This window comes from Strix uralensis, chromosome 4 (assembly GCF_047716275.1).
Source record: "Strix uralensis isolate ZFMK-TIS-50842 chromosome 4, bStrUra1, whole genome shotgun sequence".
Classification (NCBI taxonomy): domain Eukaryota; kingdom Metazoa; phylum Chordata; class Aves; order Strigiformes; family Strigidae; genus Strix; species Strix uralensis.
In genome coordinates this window covers 106,758,579-106,778,516 of record NC_133975.1, presented here as the reverse complement: position 1 = coordinate 106,778,516, position 19,938 = coordinate 106,758,579, and the positions used below count along the sequence as shown (strand labels likewise).

General features: G+C 39.6%; 1 protein-coding gene across 4 annotated transcripts in view; it reads right to left on the bottom strand.

Annotated features, from left to right (window-relative positions):
- The window catches only part of LIN52 (lin-52 DREAM MuvB core complex component), an 81,244-nt gene extending 61,379 nt beyond the window's left edge, over positions 1 to 19,865 (bottom strand). For all 4 annotated transcript variants that reach the window (XR_012628915.1, XM_074868392.1, XM_074868394.1 and 1 more), the window contains exons 1-5: positions 19,696 to 19,865; positions 19,530 to 19,604; positions 19,300 to 19,337; positions 18,764 to 18,830; positions 17,669 to 17,752 (exon numbers count right to left, since the gene is read on the bottom strand). Coding sequence is in view for 3 of the 4 variants with exons in the window: in XM_074868392.1 (XP_074724493.1) it covers positions 17,669 to 17,752; positions 18,764 to 18,830; positions 19,300 to 19,337; positions 19,530 to 19,604; positions 19,696 to 19,714 (283 nt within the window). In the remaining variant the exon portion in view is untranslated. The remainder of the gene's footprint in view (positions 1 to 17,668; positions 17,753 to 18,763; positions 18,831 to 19,299; positions 19,338 to 19,529; positions 19,605 to 19,695) is intronic.
- Positions 19,866 to 19,938: the final 73 nt, after the last annotated feature.

Genomic DNA, 19,938 nt, shown 5'->3' with positions numbered 1-19,938 from the left:
GCCATCGGCTTCCCTTATGCAACGCACAAAACCACGTATATGGAAAAGCACACCTACAAAACTATAAGAGAACAGAATTTAGTGTTACAACAGAGAACAAGATCACAATCTTTAACTGCTTGCTTGACTCATTTTCAAACTAACCATTTTTAAACCCATTTCAATGTAACCAAGTCTGATACAGAATACCCAGCTGAAGCCAGCATGATACCCCACATCCACCAAGGCAGAACCAGGATTCATGTCTCTCTGTAACACCCAAAGGCAGGGTTTGGTAAAAACCCGAAAGTATTACATAGGTATTCCTTCCTTTCTAAATGTCACTTGATACAACTTGATGACAAACACCTATTACTCTGCTGAAAATTACCGTTCATAAGTTCAACCTGTCTCATTTAGTCATCCATCTTACACATTTATTTCTAACACTCCCATAACAATGCCCCTATACTTCGAAGGTTACTACAGTAACAAACTGCATGGTTACAATAAAGGCTAGGATAATTATTTCCTGTCCTTGCACATACAGTCAGTGTTGATAAGTCACTATATGTTACACAAAGAACTTCACAAAGCGCATACACAAACGTTATTTCCTACACTCCTTAAATGCTGTAACTTAAGTGACAGTCATTTACACGCAGAGAGGAACACAGTTCAGAATAAAAATGAGAAACTGTAATTGACACTGGGGAAAATTAGATACTAATTGCATATGCTGTATTTTGCTGATGACAATGAGCTTAATATTTGCAAAAAAGTGTTACGAGTTCTTTAATGACCAACAGGTTATTAAGACCTTTGTAACATTTCCAACAGCAGAGAGCCCTCTAGAGCTACCACAGGATAACAGTTCAGCAACCCACCAGAAGGGCACCAATGCTACTTACTGCAACACTTGGACTCTTCACGGATTCCCCTCTAGCTACTGATCAAACGTGCTTCTACCTGGTTCAGTACAACAGAGATTAAACCCCAGAGTGAGAAAACAGAAGTCACATTTTAATTTGAAGAAAATGGGAGCTAGTATTTCTTGAATTGCTGATGAATCTAGAAAGCTTTAAAATCTAACATTAGGTTTCAGAGACATTGTGCAAGGACTTAAAGAGAGACATGTTATTTATAATATTGATGTTTGTAAAACATCACCAAATATCTGGAAGGCCAGATTTTACATGACAGTGTATACTGACACCAAAGTAACTGACACTTTGTGCAGTTTAAACAATATGTGGATATACAGAAAGCTCTCCATACTGAAATGCCCTATCAATGTAAAATAATTTCCACACAGAAAATATATTCTGAACTTTATAATAAGCTTCACCAGCTTTCACTAAAACAATGCTCAAAACACAAGAAAAATCTGCTTAATCAATTATTAGACGCCTTTCAATTACCTCCAGTCTTATGCATGTGCTCTAGCAACCAACCAGTAAAAATATCTCCTCAAAATTAAATTATGAGCTGAAAATCTCTACTTACGCAGCATGGAGTTTCCTATTCCCATCTCCCCTATTACAGTAAAAAGTTGTAAAATAAATCACAGGAAAATAACTGAACTATATCCTTTAGCTTTACTGTCAAGACTTACAACTGTGAAAAGCAGTAAATACAACTTTATTCTCTCCTCATTGTGACCAAAAATTTCTGCAAGAATAAAATTTCTAAAAGAATAAACCCACCATTTTCTCAGAACGAAAAACCATCAATACATAATATTTTGGGACTGACAACTGAATTACAGCATGCCAACCACAGGTTTGGTTCCACATTTTAAGAGCCTAAGTTAACCACTGAAAGTTATGAGCTTAACTTTCTGTGTGTTAATTCATCAGGCTTAATTATGATATGATTTTGCAGTGTGACAACAATCTCTTGGACACTTTGAAGAATCCACAAACAGCCTTCAAACATGCTTTCATGGGCAAGTATAAAGTAATGTTTTATTACCAAAATAAATTTCTAAGAGCCAGCACTTCACTGGAGGGGGGGAGGTGAAGAACAAACTTGCAATGAATATGATGAGAAGAGGTAGTATGTTTACTCTGCTGGCAATGGCATTTAGCACCCTTTTTTGATCTCTAGCTAGAACTCAAAAAGCCACAGCAAAACCCTTCTGTACAGACAGAGACAATGCAAAATGTCTCAGCACTCAGACAAATTCACATTAGATCAAGAGTTGGGTTTTTAATAGCAAAGTAAGCAATACGTATGTAGTAAATTCTCCATCACTATTAATTTGTTTTAGTAAGACAGCTGGGGATTTTTTCCTAAAAAAGACAGTTTATAAACAAGGAAATTCAGGCATGAAGTTAATTCAAAGCAGCCTCCTAGCCACATGATCAAAATTTTCCTTGTGTCCTTCTGAACTGTACATCTTTCCCACAGCTCAGTCTGGGTCTCATTTACAGGCTCCATTTCCTAGAGTGGCCTTTTAGAATGCTCTGAAAGAGAAAGAAGTGCTCTCTAAATTTTAGTCTACTCAGAAGATTGCTCCTAGACCTGAAACCAGACAGACCTACATTTACATGAGTAAGAGCAACAAAACACTGTTTTCAACACTTAAAACCATAAAATGGTTGCAACAAATTAGCATGATCTATTTTAACTCATCCTGAATTTACTAAGATACTTCACATTGACTTCAGAGTGAACTGAGTGATCTAAAACAAAGATAAAAAAAGTCATCTAAAAACAAAGATGAAACCAAAATGAGACTTAGTACCAAAAAATTAGGTTCATTCCCTTCCCCTCCCTGCACATTGCTGTCTTATTCTCTGACCTTGTACATCTGTTCCATAGTCTCATGATCAATCTAGTATTAAAAACCCTGCCTTCAGCCAGTCTATCCTTTTATCTCTCTGTATAATGCCGTTGGTAAGTATCTGGTGAACATATACTTCCAAGAAGTCTCAACAACTAGGACGAAGAAAGTTTTCCATTCAGCAAGGTCTCCCCTTTCCTATCTCTTTTCCAAGCTCTCCCTCTTGGTCACTCAGCTTTGTCAATAAATCCATTCTCTCCTCACAGCTTCCTCAAGTAGGAGCAACATGAATGTCATTCTTCCTCTGTCCAAGCCAGCACTGAGACAGAGGAGAGCTGTTATATTCACTCTGTAGACTCTCAGCCTTGTAAGCAGCAAAGTAAGCCACAAGTGAGCTCTCAGGCCAGTACAACAATATCACACCAGATCCAATTAATTCATACATGAGAAGCCCTTTTATAGCCATTAAAGTTAGATTTGTTTAATGAAAACAAACTATAGTGAAATGAATAAAAAACAATAATGAAATCAGTCTAAAGAAATCTGTTAAGACGAAATAAAGGCAAAGCAAAATTTGCAAGGAGATAAACTCTTTATTAGACTAATGGATATAGCTGGGAGGGAAATGTAAGCTTTTATACACTTAAGTTATTAGCTCTTTAATTAAAAATCATATGACATTATATTGTTAAATTTAACATGATCCTGAAGAAGTATTACATAAAAATATAGAAATAGGTATATTTTCAATAGATAAAGCTATAGAAGCTTCACATTTCAGGGTATACACCAACTACTGTTGGAGAGGATTGGCAAGAAACCTCTCTCTGCCTATTCCTCTGCAATTGTGCAGAACAGTGAGCAGATCTTCACACTGACAAAGTCCACTGTCGGGGGCAAGATACTGCAAGAGTATGGGTCCGAGTATGGCAATTCTCATGGTCCTGTTAAAACTTGTTTCCTGAATTGATATAATGTTGCAATCTATGCTATTACTGGCAGAAAACATTAACTTAACTCAATAAGTTGCATCTTCCAATCCCAATAGAGCACTTAAAAAAACCCCAAAAAACAACACCAATCAACCAAAAACCACACCCCCCACACAAAAAGGCTATGCTGGAGGTCCAGAGTACAGTTCCCCATTCCAGCTATTTTTACCTCAGGCCCACTGCTATATTAAACAATGCATTTCTAAAGGAGAAAATTTTCAGGGAAAAAAAAAAAAAAAAAAATCACTCTCTTTATATAGATTGGTCACTTCTCTCTCCTAAACCCCAAAAATCTCATGGCCATAAACTTCAGTCCTGTTGGGACACATGGATACGCTACGTGTTTACAAGATTTTTATTCGTCTTACATCCAGTTTTCAATGCCTAACAAAACACAAATAACTATCATTACTTTCATGCTATTTAATACCAGTGATCCGTTGATACTCTGAAATAAAGTTACTACCTTCTTTTATAATCAAGTACAATCTCCATGCATCGAGGATCAGTATTACAGAAGACATAGCTTAGACATAAAAGAAAAGGTATGTTCAGGTGAAATCAGTTGTACATGCCTGTGCAGAGACACCAAGCAGAACCACACCAAGACCAGAGGTGAGCAAGAACACACAGCCATCCTCATTAGAAACACGTCAGGGCAGTAAACTACATGTGTAAACTGAGGGTCATAGCAGAGTCCTCAGCTTTTTTCCCCTCCCCCCCATAAAACATATATTTCTGCAGGAGATATATGGGAACTAGTTATGAAAGTCAAGCAATTAAAAAGCATTTCTGAGGTATTCATGGGACTGTACCAGCCACAAGTGCCTGACAGCTCTACGTGTGTGCAAGTCCCTGGAGAGCCATCACACTTCAATTACTATCACTAACATTAGTCATTATCAGGCTGGCTTCAGTCCCTGGGGAAGGCAGCTTGTGATGACAATATCCAGCCTCTCCTTGTAAAACAATTCATTAGGCAAAGCAGAACAGCTGGGGCAGCCACGTGGAGGTCTGCAGAGTGGCCGCCCCACCGGGACCTCCAGCTCCCCTTTTCCTTTTGGAGAGGGGCAGCCACCACCCCATGACAGCTGTAAAAGCCTCTGGGGACACTTCAGGTTTAATCAGCGCTCCTTATACTCAGGGGAAGCATTTGACTGCAAACTTAAACTAATGGCACTCAGAAGGTTACAACAATCATCAGATAAGAGGCTTTAGGGCATTTTTATCTTGTTCTAATGCTCACAAGTTAATGAGGCAATAAAAGACAGATACTATCAGACTTCTCTAGCAACATTATACAGACAGGATGTTCAGAGCTGCATTTACTGGAGATGCAAGAGGTAAGGTGGCAAGTCCATTATTGATCTCACAGAAGACTTCATGCTCAGAAAAACTGAAGCCACTCAATAAAGCCACAAAATGCTAGCTAGATTTTTCACATAGCCTTGTATGCATTATCATCTGATCCAAAATAGAGAAAACCAAAAAAGGAATATAGCAATACCCCAACCAATGTATACTCATTCTATTTGACAAATACATTGTATTTTTCCTTTCTCAAAGCACAAACGCTGGCTGAACGAAAACAGTGAGACTGATCCTTATGTATGAAGTAACTCCACCACCTCTGAGCTAGCAGGGCAAACATGCCACCAAACAGGTAAATAATCCCTGGTATTAGTATGGATACATACTAATAATCCTTAACCTTTATGCTGCTTGCAAATAGAAATATTTTTCATATATAATGTGTGTAAATGGCTGAGAATAGCCTTGCTTTTCTCAGTTACGTTGCTTGGGTCCCAGGCTGAAGACCACTTGATACTGGCATCTGTTTCATCACCGCATTCTCATTTTACTTCTACTGATGATCCATGCAATATTCTAATGATGCCTTCCTCTGGCATATAATAGCAGCAAGCAGGGGACAACAACAAACTGCATACAGGATAGGATACTTAACAATAAAGGCTTTATATGCTGTTTTTTTAAAATCTATGATTTTTCCAGTGTCTTGTCAAAGAATATTAACATGAACTCCACCTTATAGTTGGGGAAATAGGGAGGGACATGTGAGAAGGCAAATAAACCGACAAAGCAGAACAGTGGTAGTGCCAGAAACTGAACCAAGGTCTCGAAAGTCACACCCTAGTGCAATTTTCACTAGGATCAGCTGCTGCTCTGCAGATAGGTCCAGCTACCCATACTGTGGAAGAAAATTTTCTCTTCACTCCTGCATTTCTGACAGAGGTGATACAGGGATAATCTTTCTAATAATTGTAAATACAGATAAAGTGTTCTATTAACACAGAAGTAGAAGAGTTTTAATTGGATAAAGATATAGATGGCAAAAGAATTTTCAATAAATACAGACCCATTGCAAAGGTTTGAGAGTCCCTGCCAGAGAACCTCCTGAGATTTGTTTGGCATTTTTGTGTTTTTAAACCGTAATGGAAAAATGCACATAACCTTATGCTTGATCAAACTTTTCCCCATCCTCAATTCCTCCACTGACAGTAGTCTACAAGTTATCCTGTCAGAATGAGAGTAGCAAAAAATAGGCTTCTGACAGTATAATGTAAGAACATTTTGTTTGTAGTCATGTTTCTTTCTGTACCAAGCATGTGGCAGGTAGAAATGCTTTAATGTGACAGGCCATTCCTTTACTTTTGTGGCTAAAAGCTCTTCAGTCAAGCCCCATTGACCCCCTGCTTGTCTAGACAGATGATGGTGGTTTCACTGTTCATTTCAGCCAAGCCACACAGGAACCTCTGCATATGTTGAGGACCATTCTCTTCCTCTGCTTAAAGAATGATACTGAATGGACTGTATCTCCTTACACAGAAAAACAGGTTCCCACCCCAAGTTGCATAGACTCATAATGGATAGAAGTATTTGGAAGTCCATTCATCATCCTTAAAAAGCATGAAAGCCTTCACTGCGATACAAGAATCCGTAGGTTTCTTGTTCCTAATCAGGCTGCTCACATGGAGGCAGACCACGGAGTTGCACCCAAGACCTGCTCAAAGCTAAGCTGAGCCAACTGTTTGGTGCTGTGTTCAACTGAGATTGGGGAATGCAGGCTTTGAAATAACTTACTTCTAGAAAAGATCTTAGATCACAGTATCATCAAATCACTAGATGATCTGAGTTGCAAGGACTCAGGAGGTTTCCTACTCAATGTAGGGTTGATTATGGGATCAGACCATGTTGTTTAAAGCTTTATTCAGTCAGGTCTGGAAAGCCTCCAAGAACAGAGACCACACAAGCACCCTGGTAGTTGCACAACATGTGCCACTGCTTGACTGACCAATGCTAGTATTCCAGATGCCCTCACAAAGCACAAATTTCTGTTTTGAGTAGCATACTAAAAATGATGGATCAGATGAATGATTTCACAGTCTTCAAAGCAGTTTGGTCAGTCTCCAGGTTAATCAGATCTCTTCCTTTTCTTCCCAACTAACACTGAAAAGGCTTCCATCCCTTAACCACGGGAAGTTCTCTAGATCAACCTTCCCTCTGTCAGCATAAACGCAACAACTCTTTTCCAGAATAGATCAAACTATTGCAGCATTTCTTCCTACTATCAAACAAACTATAGGAGCCAAAGAGGACTTTCAGAAGAGACATTTTTAGAAAGGAATACCAGGGTATAACACAAATGTTTCGTGTGGGTTTTTTGTTGGGTTTTTTTGGTTTGGATTTTGTTTTGTTTTAATAAAGTAAGTAATACATCCTGGTTGAAGCACCTTTCAGAGGCAACCTTTGTTTTAACAAAATCAGATCCACAAACTAGGTATGGGGACATAGATAAGGAGAGGAGGAATGTGAGAGAAAAGGCAAAACAGACACATTTCAATAAAGATCAGGTAAAAAGCATCTCACAGTAACTCAGCTTTTATTTAGAATGTTGCTGTTGCATTGAGCATCACTCACTAAGATCATGACTCACTAAGCTCTTAAAACAGCAGTTTTAAGAGCACAGTTATCTGCCAGCTATTGGGTCATTTAGCACATGGTCTTTATATATAACTTTGGAAACTCAGTTACCAGAGCTAGATGGACACTGTCTAACACTCGAAAAGCACACCTTTATATTTCCAACATCAGGCTCCAGAATTAACAACCACGCAATGGCAGATATCATCATTTCTAACACTCCTACATCTATGCACATTTAAAAGCTATCTACACAATCACAGTTTACATTGTTTATGATAATCTCCCTTCCACAAAAAGGGTCCAGCAGCCTTAGAAAAATGCAGTCAGATGCAACTGGGGGTCTTAATGCATACCTGACATAATGAAAACTTGGGTTTTTACAGTCACTTTGAATATTTAAAAATAATTCTGTGAGAAAATAATTACCTTCTTAATGTGACAAAAAAATTAGTAAGTCACAGACAAAAAAAAAATATCAACCCAAACTATATAATCTAACAAAAGGAGATTTGACATACACAAATATCAACAACAGACAAACAAAATAAAAGCAAAGAGAAACTGCAGAAGTTTGAACTTTTGACACATTTAGGAGTTTTAGAGATTTTTCCCCCCCCCCCCCCCCTTTCTCAAACTCCAACAGTATACACCTCATTCTGCAGCAGAGTCATCAATGCCTGGAGACTAGGATGCTGAATTAGTGCTCGCCATCGAAATCCACAATAGCACTTTCCCCTCAGAGTAAGGGAGGGGGAAGAAGGCGAAGATGCAGAAATTTCTTGAAGCTTAGAGAAATATTTATTCTACTTCACCAGCAGACAGAGAACACCCTAAGGATTCACGCAGTATTTTTTCCATATATGACAGTTACCTAGATACAGCATTTGTTTTATGGTAAGAATGCACAATTTATGCATATGGGTAGTATCACATTTGATACCACCAGTAGACTGTTATCTCTCTGATTTTGTATTTAACAACAGTTTGGACCTGCTTTTTTTTTTCTGCACATAGATGGCAACTCAACCACACACCCACGTATTTAAAAAAAACAATAGCAGCCAAGGTCCAGGCTCAATTTCCATCCTCACCATCACAACCTAATCTCCTGGCAAGTTAATGCAAATCAAAGCGAACACTTCTCTGACACTGGTAGCAAAGCGTGTTCCTCTCCCAAGAGAGACCTGTAAAACAGGACAGTCACTGACAGCAGTACAATTACTGACACAGATACAGACTTTATGGACATGTTTATCTCTGCTGTAAATCCACACTCTCTCTCCACTCCGATTCATGAGTCATAAAGAAATTGCAGATAATGAAAAAGTTGGAGAAATTTACAGCGTGTCGGAAACCTCAGACAGCCAGAAGAAATTAAAGAGCTGACTGAGGATAAATCACACAGGTACAATTAAAACTTCCTATACCTTCTTCACTTCCAAACTGGGGCACAAGCCAATGGAGATGATGAAAAGTTGAGGTCATGACTCCTCTCACCATAATCATTTCTTAACTACCTACATGTCAAAATTAGCCAATTCACAGATCATGTATGAATGGCAGTTTCAAGCCAGCATTCTGATGTCTCGCTCTTCCAGCAGGAGCTGCCCTGGAAGAATCCTGCTTGTAAATAAGCCACGCAGTGAACAGTATAAGGAAAGGTGATTTCCTCATCCCTCTGTAGATGCAGAGTATCTCTTACCATAGCGCTGTGCATTAAAATGAAGAAGCAGATCTACAGTGTGGGAGGAAGGTATAAAGAAAATCAGGAGAAAGGCCAAGGTTTCACATGGAAACCATAGCAGCTTGGACATCACAGTGACAGGGCCATATAAACACCTTAACGGACAATGTAAGCTATCTTTTCACCTCTCTGAAACAATCAAATAAGGACCAAGAATTACTATGAATGTAAACTGAAAACAGCCTCCATATTTTTTCCTATGAAGGAAAACAAAAACCACCATTTCACCTGATTGTGTAGTTCCTGAAAAACTCTGTGATCATCTCCTAACCCACAAAAGAACCATCCAAAATGTGAGACTTCCCTGGGAGAAGTCTACTAACTCTGCTAAGTAAATCCTTAAGCTAACTGCATATTACAGAAATCCAGTGTCCAAAGAGCATAATTTTGTTGTCCGGCTATAAAACTCTGCCTTCAAGCTTTGAAGCACATGAAGTATACTATTTCACATAAAGTCCTTGCCAAACACAGTACTAAATAACAAAATAAGGGAGAAATATGCTTTCAGGCAAAACTGAAACATGATGAAGATTCATTCAGCAAGGCAGGGAATGTAGAAACTAACCAAGAAAAACAACGTTGCTACAAAAAAAATTCTAAGCAGAGAAGAAATAACTGAAGTACATGCACCTCAAACTGCTTCCTCCTATACAGGACAGCTCACCTTGCAGGAGTAAATAAACTGTGTATTTTAAGTTTAAGGACATAATGAGCACTAGACTTGGCATACAATGTTCTCTTCCAGATCCAACATATTTAGAACAACGTAGGCAATTCCAAAACATATTTTCTTCCTTCTTGTTTCAGATTAATACTTCTGGAGGTGCCAGCTTTTAACAAAGAAAAAGTGAGCATGCTCCTTACTTTTTTGTCAGCAGTCAAGATGTTAAGAACATTGCTATATCTTTCTAATAACTGGCACCAAGACTCCTGCTGTGGGTTCTAGATTTGGGTCCTCATCATGTGATCCTTTCACTTTATTTCCTCCTTCCTTTCCTTCTCCTAAAGTCAGTTCTCTCCTCCAGCTCCACCACAACACTTTAGGTAGTCTATTTCTTGAAGGAAATAAGGAAAGACTTCATGTTCAGGAAAGAGTCCGCTCTTCTACATAGATTCCAAAACCTCATTTTGGCTAATATGAAACCATAAGAATTCAGTTCACTTTTTCATGCAACTTCCCAGACTGCAGAGTGGACACAGAATTATTACTAAAATGGACCAATGAGAGATTTCAGAAGATGCCATGGGACATACACCCCACTGGCACCCTGAATAATAAAACACTCTTTACTTACCTGTTGATATGTTGATTTCCTAAACTGTAAGAATCTGAAACATTTTGTTACAAACAAGTGTACACACAGACCAAAAAAGGCACTAAGCAACTAGAAGAGACACTAGGCAACTGTAGTGCAGGAAGTGGGAGCATGTTCACAAATGTAAAGTAAGGTTTCCGAGCTTAAAAAGCCTCTGGTTGATTGACTTGGGACTAAAGAAAAAGTGGTTATGGTCAAGAAGTATTTTTATCTGATCAATTACATCACTGATACAAGCCTGTTTGGGTACAAAGGCCAGGTGTTTTGCCTGGAGCCTATACACTTCATGTTGGTACTACATGTAGACACTCCTAGAAAAGACAATCCATTACAGAAAAGAGATGTTTCAGTAAAAGGATACACTGTCTTCCCTCCTTTCCTTACTTTCACTCTAACTCAACTTATACAGAGTTCATTTAGTAACTGTCATGCCCTGTTTTTTAGTTTGATAATACAAGTTCAGTCTACCAAAGATGGAGCCCCTGATTTAAACATATCCTACCTACAATCAGCATCAAAAAAGGAAAAAAATTAAAAAACCCCAACCAACTCAACAAGTGAATTCACATTCAACCATGTAGAGAAGAGCTATCCTAGCTCTAAAATAATCCATGTAGACAATAGCTTGCAAGGATCACAAGCAGAACTAACTATACATGTTTCTAAATATGCTACAGTTAAATCCTGCCAAAGGGAAAAGATGAACTGCTCTACCCCTCCAAACCTACAAAAAAGTTGAACTTGCAGGCAAGAGATCACTATAGACAGCATTTATCTGAGAGAAATTAAAAACTGAAGACTACCAATCTGAGAAAGAGTGGTGATCTGTAAATAGCTCAGAGTTCAGAAGGATTGCTTTATGATTATCCAGAAATTTCAGAGGCTGCTGAGGCTACAGAGGACCACAATTCACAACCAAGGACTGTTTAACTTGGGAGTAAGGTAGCTGCTTCCTCATTCATGTGCCCATCTGTCTCTTGCAAGTCTCTGGAAGGGTCTCTCCATTACAGGGACCCCTCAGTGATTTCTGGTAGCGGTTGCTTAACTACCATGCAATTTAGCCTATTACTAAAATAAATAAATAAACTAAAAATCCCCACTGTCAAACAAAAGGTCCTTCCAACCCACCACCCTGACTCTGACATGCTGATGGCAAATGCCTATAGAAGATCATAAGAGCAGGGAAGCACATAGCTGTACCTGCCTAGTAACCTCTGCCAGCTTTCTGCATCTGCAAGAGTTCCAAGCCACTGGTGACTTCTCTGTGGTCAGACACCCTTGATGGATTTATCTTCCAATAATTTGTCTCATTTATTGAGCGAGATAAACTCTGTGCCCACAACCTCCAGCAGCGATGAGTTCTGACTTTAATGCGCAACGCAAGTGCCTCCTTGTATCTGTCCTGACGTGCTATTTTATTCTCTCTGGCTCCTGTACTATGAGAAGCAGTGAAGAGTCATTCCCTACTCACACTTTCTCTGCATTAATCAGTTTTACAGATCTTTTTCACATATTGCACCAGTTGTCTCTCTCCAGGCTAAAAACTCCTAGTGATTTACTCATTCTTCATATTAAGGAAAATTATCACTGACTGATTAAACCCTGGCTGGCTTTTCCTTTATCACTCCATGGTGCTACAAGATGGTCAACTTTTTGCTGTTCACCTGACATCTCCTAGTTCATCCAGGTCTAATTCTTGGGCCCGTGATAGCTAGCATCAAACAGTTCTTCCACTGTACCCTTGCTATTTAATTGGCTTGAATACACACAGAAAATAAATCATCATTACAAAGAAAATAGGAGCAGAGTTGCTACAGTCCAGTGAAAGCTAGGTCACACAAAACCACAGGGGACTATAAACAGGAAGACTTGGTTGAACATGGTCACTAACTGTCTCGTTGCTCTTGAAAGAGTGTGAGGATTTGACATGGGATAATACAGTTATTCACATTCCTAATTTTACAGGAGGAAAAGCGCAAACCAGCTTCAACTCCAAATTAAAATTTAACATAAGAGAGAACATTAGCAAAAATCACTGATAGGGAAATTATAAATGGTATTCACATCTGTGGGGTCAGTTATCCCACATTTTCTAATATTTAAGGCAGACACTACACAAAAGCATCACTACCTCCACAGACATATTAGGGCTTAAAAAGAATACACTTTTCAGGAAGTCTTGAAGTAGTGATATCACTGAAGCTATAACGTGATAGGATAGCAGCCAGATAATCTCTCTGGAATCAGATTTTATAAACACGGCTGGGATACCAGGTGTATATATATATATATACACACACACACTTTAGGACTTCTGAATCAGTACAGCAGGTGTTACCCGAAAAATGTCAGATTCACAGGGAAGCAATAGCAGGGCCTTCAGAAAGTCCCTGAACAACCACATTCCTTCAGTGACATGGTGCTTTTCCTGCTTCCCCATCCCACCTATCTGTTACTTTTACCATCGGTTTGTTCCAAAGTTTAGAAAAAAAGAAATTTTACCTTTTTTTTTTTTTAGGAAAAACATATTTTTCTCTGTGTATGTAGTTCTCAGATACACATCTCCATATACGTATATTCAAAGGGATGACAGGGCAGATCTTTAAAAATAACTGCAATCAATAATAATAAAAATTTCTTAACACCAAGTTAAGTTTGCTTACTAGCAATGTATGCACTTCCCAGAGCTATAATAGGTCATATAGGGGAAAACCAGCTAGGTATCTAAATTTGCAGTTATTTACACAAATTGTTTTGAAACTTGTTGCTTTGTGGGTCACAAACATTGAGTCAGGATCTGTGACTGGGTTTCCAGATAAAGAACTACCTCCCTCTTGCTTGCCACATCAGCTGGGGTCTCCTCATTCTGTGGTGCTCACTACCCTGCTCCAAGCAAAGCTGGAGGGACACAGCAGGGGGGAAAAGCCCATAACAAGGCAGTATGCCTATACCTTCCTTTTGCCAGACTTCTGCCAACAGCAGAGATGAGACTGGCTGACTGGCTGCAGCTCACATTCAGCAGTGATACTATGCCTCCCAAAGACACCCTAACTACATGAACAATTAAAAGTACGTGTGTTCTTTGAGCCCTGTTCCTCCTCCCACCCTTACAATATACACATTAACGGGGACAGCAAAATCCACACATAATAATAAAAATGGTTTCAGTGTATTCTAACCAATAAAATAACTCAATAGAAGGAAAATAGAAGCTCTAATGAGAGAGCTGAAGCACAAAGAGAAAAGCAGTAACAAGCAAGAGGACAACAGCTTAAAAAGGAGGTAAGGAAATACAGGCTGACACCTCAGAAGAGGTGTTGAAAAATAATTTATTTTAAAAAGATTTTATTATTATTGATACCAGGTCCTGAGCCTGGAACCTGCTGGAGAACTCCAGAACCACCTTGTAGCAAAGAATAAATACACAAACCAGAGACTCAAGGATAGCCTATCCTTCAGGAGGAGAATAAAAATTAAAAAATTAATCATTGGTTCATGCTACAAAAATCCTGCTTCATTCAAGGAAGGCTATCCTTTAGGTGAATTCTGTGCTAATGAAGGCAAGAATATTCTGCAACTAACAGACATGAGTGAGCAAGAATCCACCTACTAGCATGCTAGGAGGAAAGCTGAAGAACAGATTCCACACGATCACCTTGGAGATCCTTTTTGATCCACAAGAAAGATCTTCAATATAAATTATCAGCAAATTAAATGGTGAAAATAAGAAATTTTGATTTATGGAAGATAACCCATCTTCTATTGGCAGTTTAATGGCCTGCACCTTAGTAAAAGGGAAATGAAAGTACAGGAGATCACACAGCCAGAAGTCAGAAATATTTTTTTTTAAAAAGCAATGTGCTCGCTTATCCATTTGGTTAAAAAAAATGACAAAGGTGCAAAATATTTGCCAAACAAAAGTCTTTTTAAACTACAAAGGTAAAACAACACCAAAAATAACCAACTTATCTTGTCTGAGTAGGAATTTAATGTATTAGGTACTACTGAAGCTAAAAGAATCAGATACATGGCTGGACAGATCACCAGTTACCTTATTCAGGTAGAAGTAACTGAACCCTCAGACAAGGAGGAGGAAACCGGCATTATCAAAAATAGCATTACCCTTTTCAGTTGTCAAAGGTCTCCTCTGACATTATCATCCCACGCACTCAGAGACTGATGCACTATCAGATATAGTTATTACAGTCTAAACAAGTACGTGCTATACTGCTCGGAAATCATAACAGAGGGTAAGAAGCCTGACTCCTCAGATGCCCATAGAAAATATCAGGGGAGGCTCTGTTAGCATTACTGCAGCCTGAATGACATTCACAGCATCTCAGACAGTACTCTAACAGTAAAAGTCGCCTCTGAAGCTTCTAGTCAACTGTTTCGTGAACTTACTGTTACAATCCAAGCAGGTCAAGTCTATTCAGTTTCATCCAATACAGAAAAACTTTCACAGAACTCTGCACTAATTAAGATCTAATCATTTAAATCACATAAGAATACGCAGCTTAAAGTGCAGACCAGTGACGTAGCAGTGACTGTAAAACTGGCTACTTTTAAAAGCAGAGGACAACTGTAAATCAAACCAGATGTCAAACAAGCTGGAAAGAAAACGTAAGTTTTATATTAACAATTTCATTTGATTCACAGAAGGCATGTGGCATTCAACAAAATAGGGTTACAGAAAGTACAGGTAACCCCACTGGGAAAAAGGGGGAGAAAGTTAGTTGTAAAGAACAGAAATCTCTGAGAAGTGAGCAACCAAAGGAGGAATTGAGAAATTCATGGCCAAAAAGTTAGGGACATCAGGAATTATATATAATAAGAATGTGGAATCCAGATAATAGTATTCAACCATTCCTAGATGAAAGCAGCAAAGATGGACAATGCATTCAATACATTTGCTCCAAATTTGTCAAGATAGCCCACTTATATAGACAAAATAGTAAGACAGTTCATAAGAAATAATGCATGTAATTCAGTAATTATATGGATCAAACTACATCATATCAAATCAATTGCTCAGATTTCAATTTTAGTTGTTGGAGTAGTTGAATAAACTTTTCAAAAGGTACCCAGTCCCACATGTCATTTTGCCTGATGAACTCTAATGCAAAATTAACATGAAATGTGCTGTGAACTGGCTCAGTAACAGACCTCACAACATAACTACCAAGTCACTCAACAGATTGGGTACGGTTTTATGAAAAGCAGCAAGACTTCTATGGGAAAACTCATGCTGCCATCTAGAGGAGACACGTCGGCAGCGGTTTTAATCCTGGTTTTGATCACCAGTTTCAAGTGACAGTCAAGTCAAAAGGAGACTACCAAGTTTCAGTATACAAAGATATAATCAAATCTAACACCTCTGGACCAAAACCACAAGTCCCTTAACTTTAATGAACAGATCTTTTGGATTTTTCTTCTTGTTCTCTCACTTAAAGTCTGTAAGAGAAAAGAACTTTAAAAACAGTAGTAGGAAAAACAGTCCCAAGAAACTCTCTTCAAACTCTGCATCTAATTTTCTGTGAAAATTTTCCTAAGATAAATGTATATTGTGACACACAAAGCATTCAATGTATTATAGCCTAAAGAAAGACAGACTTCAGTGACAAGAAGTTACAAACATGGAGAGCTTTCATAAAGCTTGAAAATTCAAGATTTCAGTTACTATAGACTAAAGGTTATAACTGTTGGATCTCAGGTATTTCACTGTTCTCTCACTTTGTCTTCTTTCTGTATTTATTTCTTCTCAGTAAAAATAAATGGAAATGCATGCAACAAACATTGCTAAGGAAACAACCACCTTGTTAGCTTTAGTGTAACTCAGGCTCTGCTTAAACTCCATTTAGCAGGACAAAGCTGTCTGACATATAAACTTACAGCTTAACTGAGAAAGCCAATCATCAGCCAATCTTTTATTTGACTCAATTTTACACTGTTATACTTTTAACTTCTACTCCACTAGATGCTTTACACAATCTTAACAGATGTTAGCACTGGAAGTAAAATAAACTTGCACAGAGTGTGTTAAAATAGGCTTAATGATCTGTTAATAAGAAAGCATTAGGATAAACCTAGGATTACAGTTAGAAAGACTCTAAAGGTCTATTACAGCTTTTTGTTATCCAGTGAAAGGAAGGTGAAAGTAAGTTTTAAAACTTTTGGTGCTTTGTGTAGCCCAAGAGTAACTGCAACTAAGGTCTATGCTAGAGCAAAATTAAGCAGAAAAAAATAAATGCGTCAGTATGTACAGGTAGCATTTAAAAGAAACACAATACTCTCGAAATCCTCGAAGTGGAACAACCTGTTAACAACACCATCCTAAATGTGCTGATGAAAGCAGCTCCTTCTTCAAAAGAATGATAAAAATTGGCTGTTTATAAGTGGGATGAAGGTCAACTTTAGTACTCAATGACATCACCTCCTGCCACAATTGAGTGCAGAAAAAATAACAGCTACAGAAGCAGAAAACAGTATGAACGCTAAGTGATAGGAGAATCCTACACACCAGTGAAAGTTCCACTGTGGAGGCAGTGCATGAAGTTTGACAAAAGTAGTACCACAAGTACTCTGAGAAATAGCTTTAGTAAATTAAGCAAAGGGACCTGATTTATCTAAGGCAATGTTAAGTCAGGAATAGAAGTCTATGTGCCACTAGACAACACCAGAATGACATATGACCTCTTGTTATTTCTGCTAAGATGTTTCCCTCATACAGGTAGGTTGTAAGTTGGAGATGTAAGCTCATCCTGTTTTGGAAGGTCACTAACTGTGACTGCCAGACACTTGAAATGTACTAACACACTTTTCCAGCTACACATGTACCATAAGCACATGCCTTAGTGGGAAGATTTGCACATCAGTCAGTCACATCTCTGCATACAGCACTTACATTCATCCAGTCCCAGCTGATAAGCCAGGTTCTGCAGGCCACGAACTTTTTCCATCAAGTTAGCTGTAGTGAGGCTCCCCAACTCTAAGAGAGAAAAGCATGAATTTTAACACTATAGCCCTTTAGTGACAGCTCTCTGTTTTCTACTACACAGAGCACTCTCAAGTCATACTTCTGACAAGGTCTATTTCCAGTGAACGGAGTATGTTCACAATTCAAGCTGATGCCACCCCTGATTTTAACATACTGAGAAAAGACCAGCTTTCTCTACTGAAAAAGACAGCCATGGACCTGGTTCATACTGTAATCTGCCACCACTGCAATGAGCAACTTGTCCCATATTTTGGAAGTTCTTGTAAGCTCGCATTGCTACGTAAACAAGCTACAAGAGAGCACGCAAGGGAATGGACTTACTATACATTAATGTGTGCTTAAGAACATTTATCAAAGTTGATTTGTCTCATTTTCACTTTGTAACAGTTTATCTGGAATTCACAGGAGAGGCAGAGCATGCTCAAGGATGTTTACTGCAAACTAACAGCTGTAACATGCAGCAAATCTACATGCTAACTAGCCCTTCTGTAACTTGTTCATACAGCCTTACTGTTCAGCTAGAGATCTTGGATCTATGAGTGAAGACACATGCATAGAGCACCTCTGAACAAGTTAGTCAACAAGTCTAAGCTGCTCACCAAGTTTGATCAGCTGAGACCCACCAAAAAATTCATGCCACTTCTCAAAATACAGGAGACACCCACTATACTTAAGCAGCGAGAGACTGATGAGCAAGGTAACTGAAATATATGTAACATTACACTGCTTCAACTAGTTTTTGAATGCTTGTTTTGAAAAATCAGCCTGCCACAGATATCTGGATATTCTCTTGGAGGTAACAGGATTAATGAAAAAGCGTATCTTTAACAAGATAAAGAGACTCCTAAGCTGGAGATTCTGCAAATGTGAGGGCCAGAGATCTGAGGCCACAGGGCTGCCTCCAGAACATTTAAAGAACAAGTGTTTTAAGCCACTTAAGTGCATGCTGAATTCCCATCTGCTTCAGCAACCTTATTTCCTACCCATAATGTCCATACTCACCCTTTAACATATCAATATCATCATTTTCTAATTCAGCCATCCACTTGGGAGGAGAACTTGTAATAGGCTGTTTTGAAAAAAAAAAAAGTTCATACTCACACAAGTGCATTTTTAGAATTATACAAAAGAGTCTGATCTCATTGGAAACTAGTTACACTGACAGCAAAATATGAGAGTTCCAGGTGCTCTGTAAAGATATTTTCACATTTAATCTTGTCTTCCAGCTTTCTCGGGACTTTTTAGTTGAAAATGGCACGCTACCACCCACAACCCAAAGTCAGTATAAAAAGTGGGGTTTCCTAAAGTTTAAAACTTTGTATCTCCTCCAAGTTGTAATTCTCATTCACAGTAAGTTGCATAAGGTGTATATATATATAAAAGTACATTAAAAACAAAGGATTTATGCTAGCATATACTAAAGCTATAATTGTGGTACGCTTTATAGAACACAGATATAAAGTCCACAAGAGGCAACAGCAGATCTAGCACCACGTGGGAAGAGGGGAAACGCGAAAAACAAAGCAGCGACCACTCACGCTTTTGAAGGAGGCGGCGAACTCGGCAACCCCGGGCACTGGAAAAAGAAAACGAAGGGCAGCGGGAGATAAGCGCCTCCGGCGGCAGCACCCCAACCTCCTGCCCGGCCCCTGTGGGCCCAGCCCGGCGCACGCAGCTGCCCGAGAAAGGGCCGCGCCACGAGAAGGGGCGGGGGGAAGGTCGCCCCCGGCCCCTCAGCTGACAGACGGTTGGGGCCCACCGGACTTACACTGCTCGGGCCACAGGTCCGGGGAGGCGCGGTCCAGCTTCTCAAAGCTCAGCAGCGAGGCCTCCAGGTCAGCACCTGCAACAGAGAGGGGGTGAGGCACCGCCCAGACCTCGCCGGCAGGACGCGGAGCGGAGCAGAGCGGTGCCGCCCGGCCCTCGCGCCTTACCGTCCGCGGGAGCCGCCATCTTGACCGCCTCACGTGACGCGCCGCCGCCACTCGCGGGACACGCCCCTGCACGTGACCGCGGCCGAGCCCGAGAGCGGGAAGGAAAACCAGCCCCCGGCCCCCCCGTGTCGCTCTCTCCGCCACCGCCAGGGGGCGTCGCCGCAAGGCGGCCCGTGGCCAACCCGGGCTCTGACGGTCAGTGGGCGGCTTTAGCTCTCGCGTCCAATCCAGGGCCCGGCACGG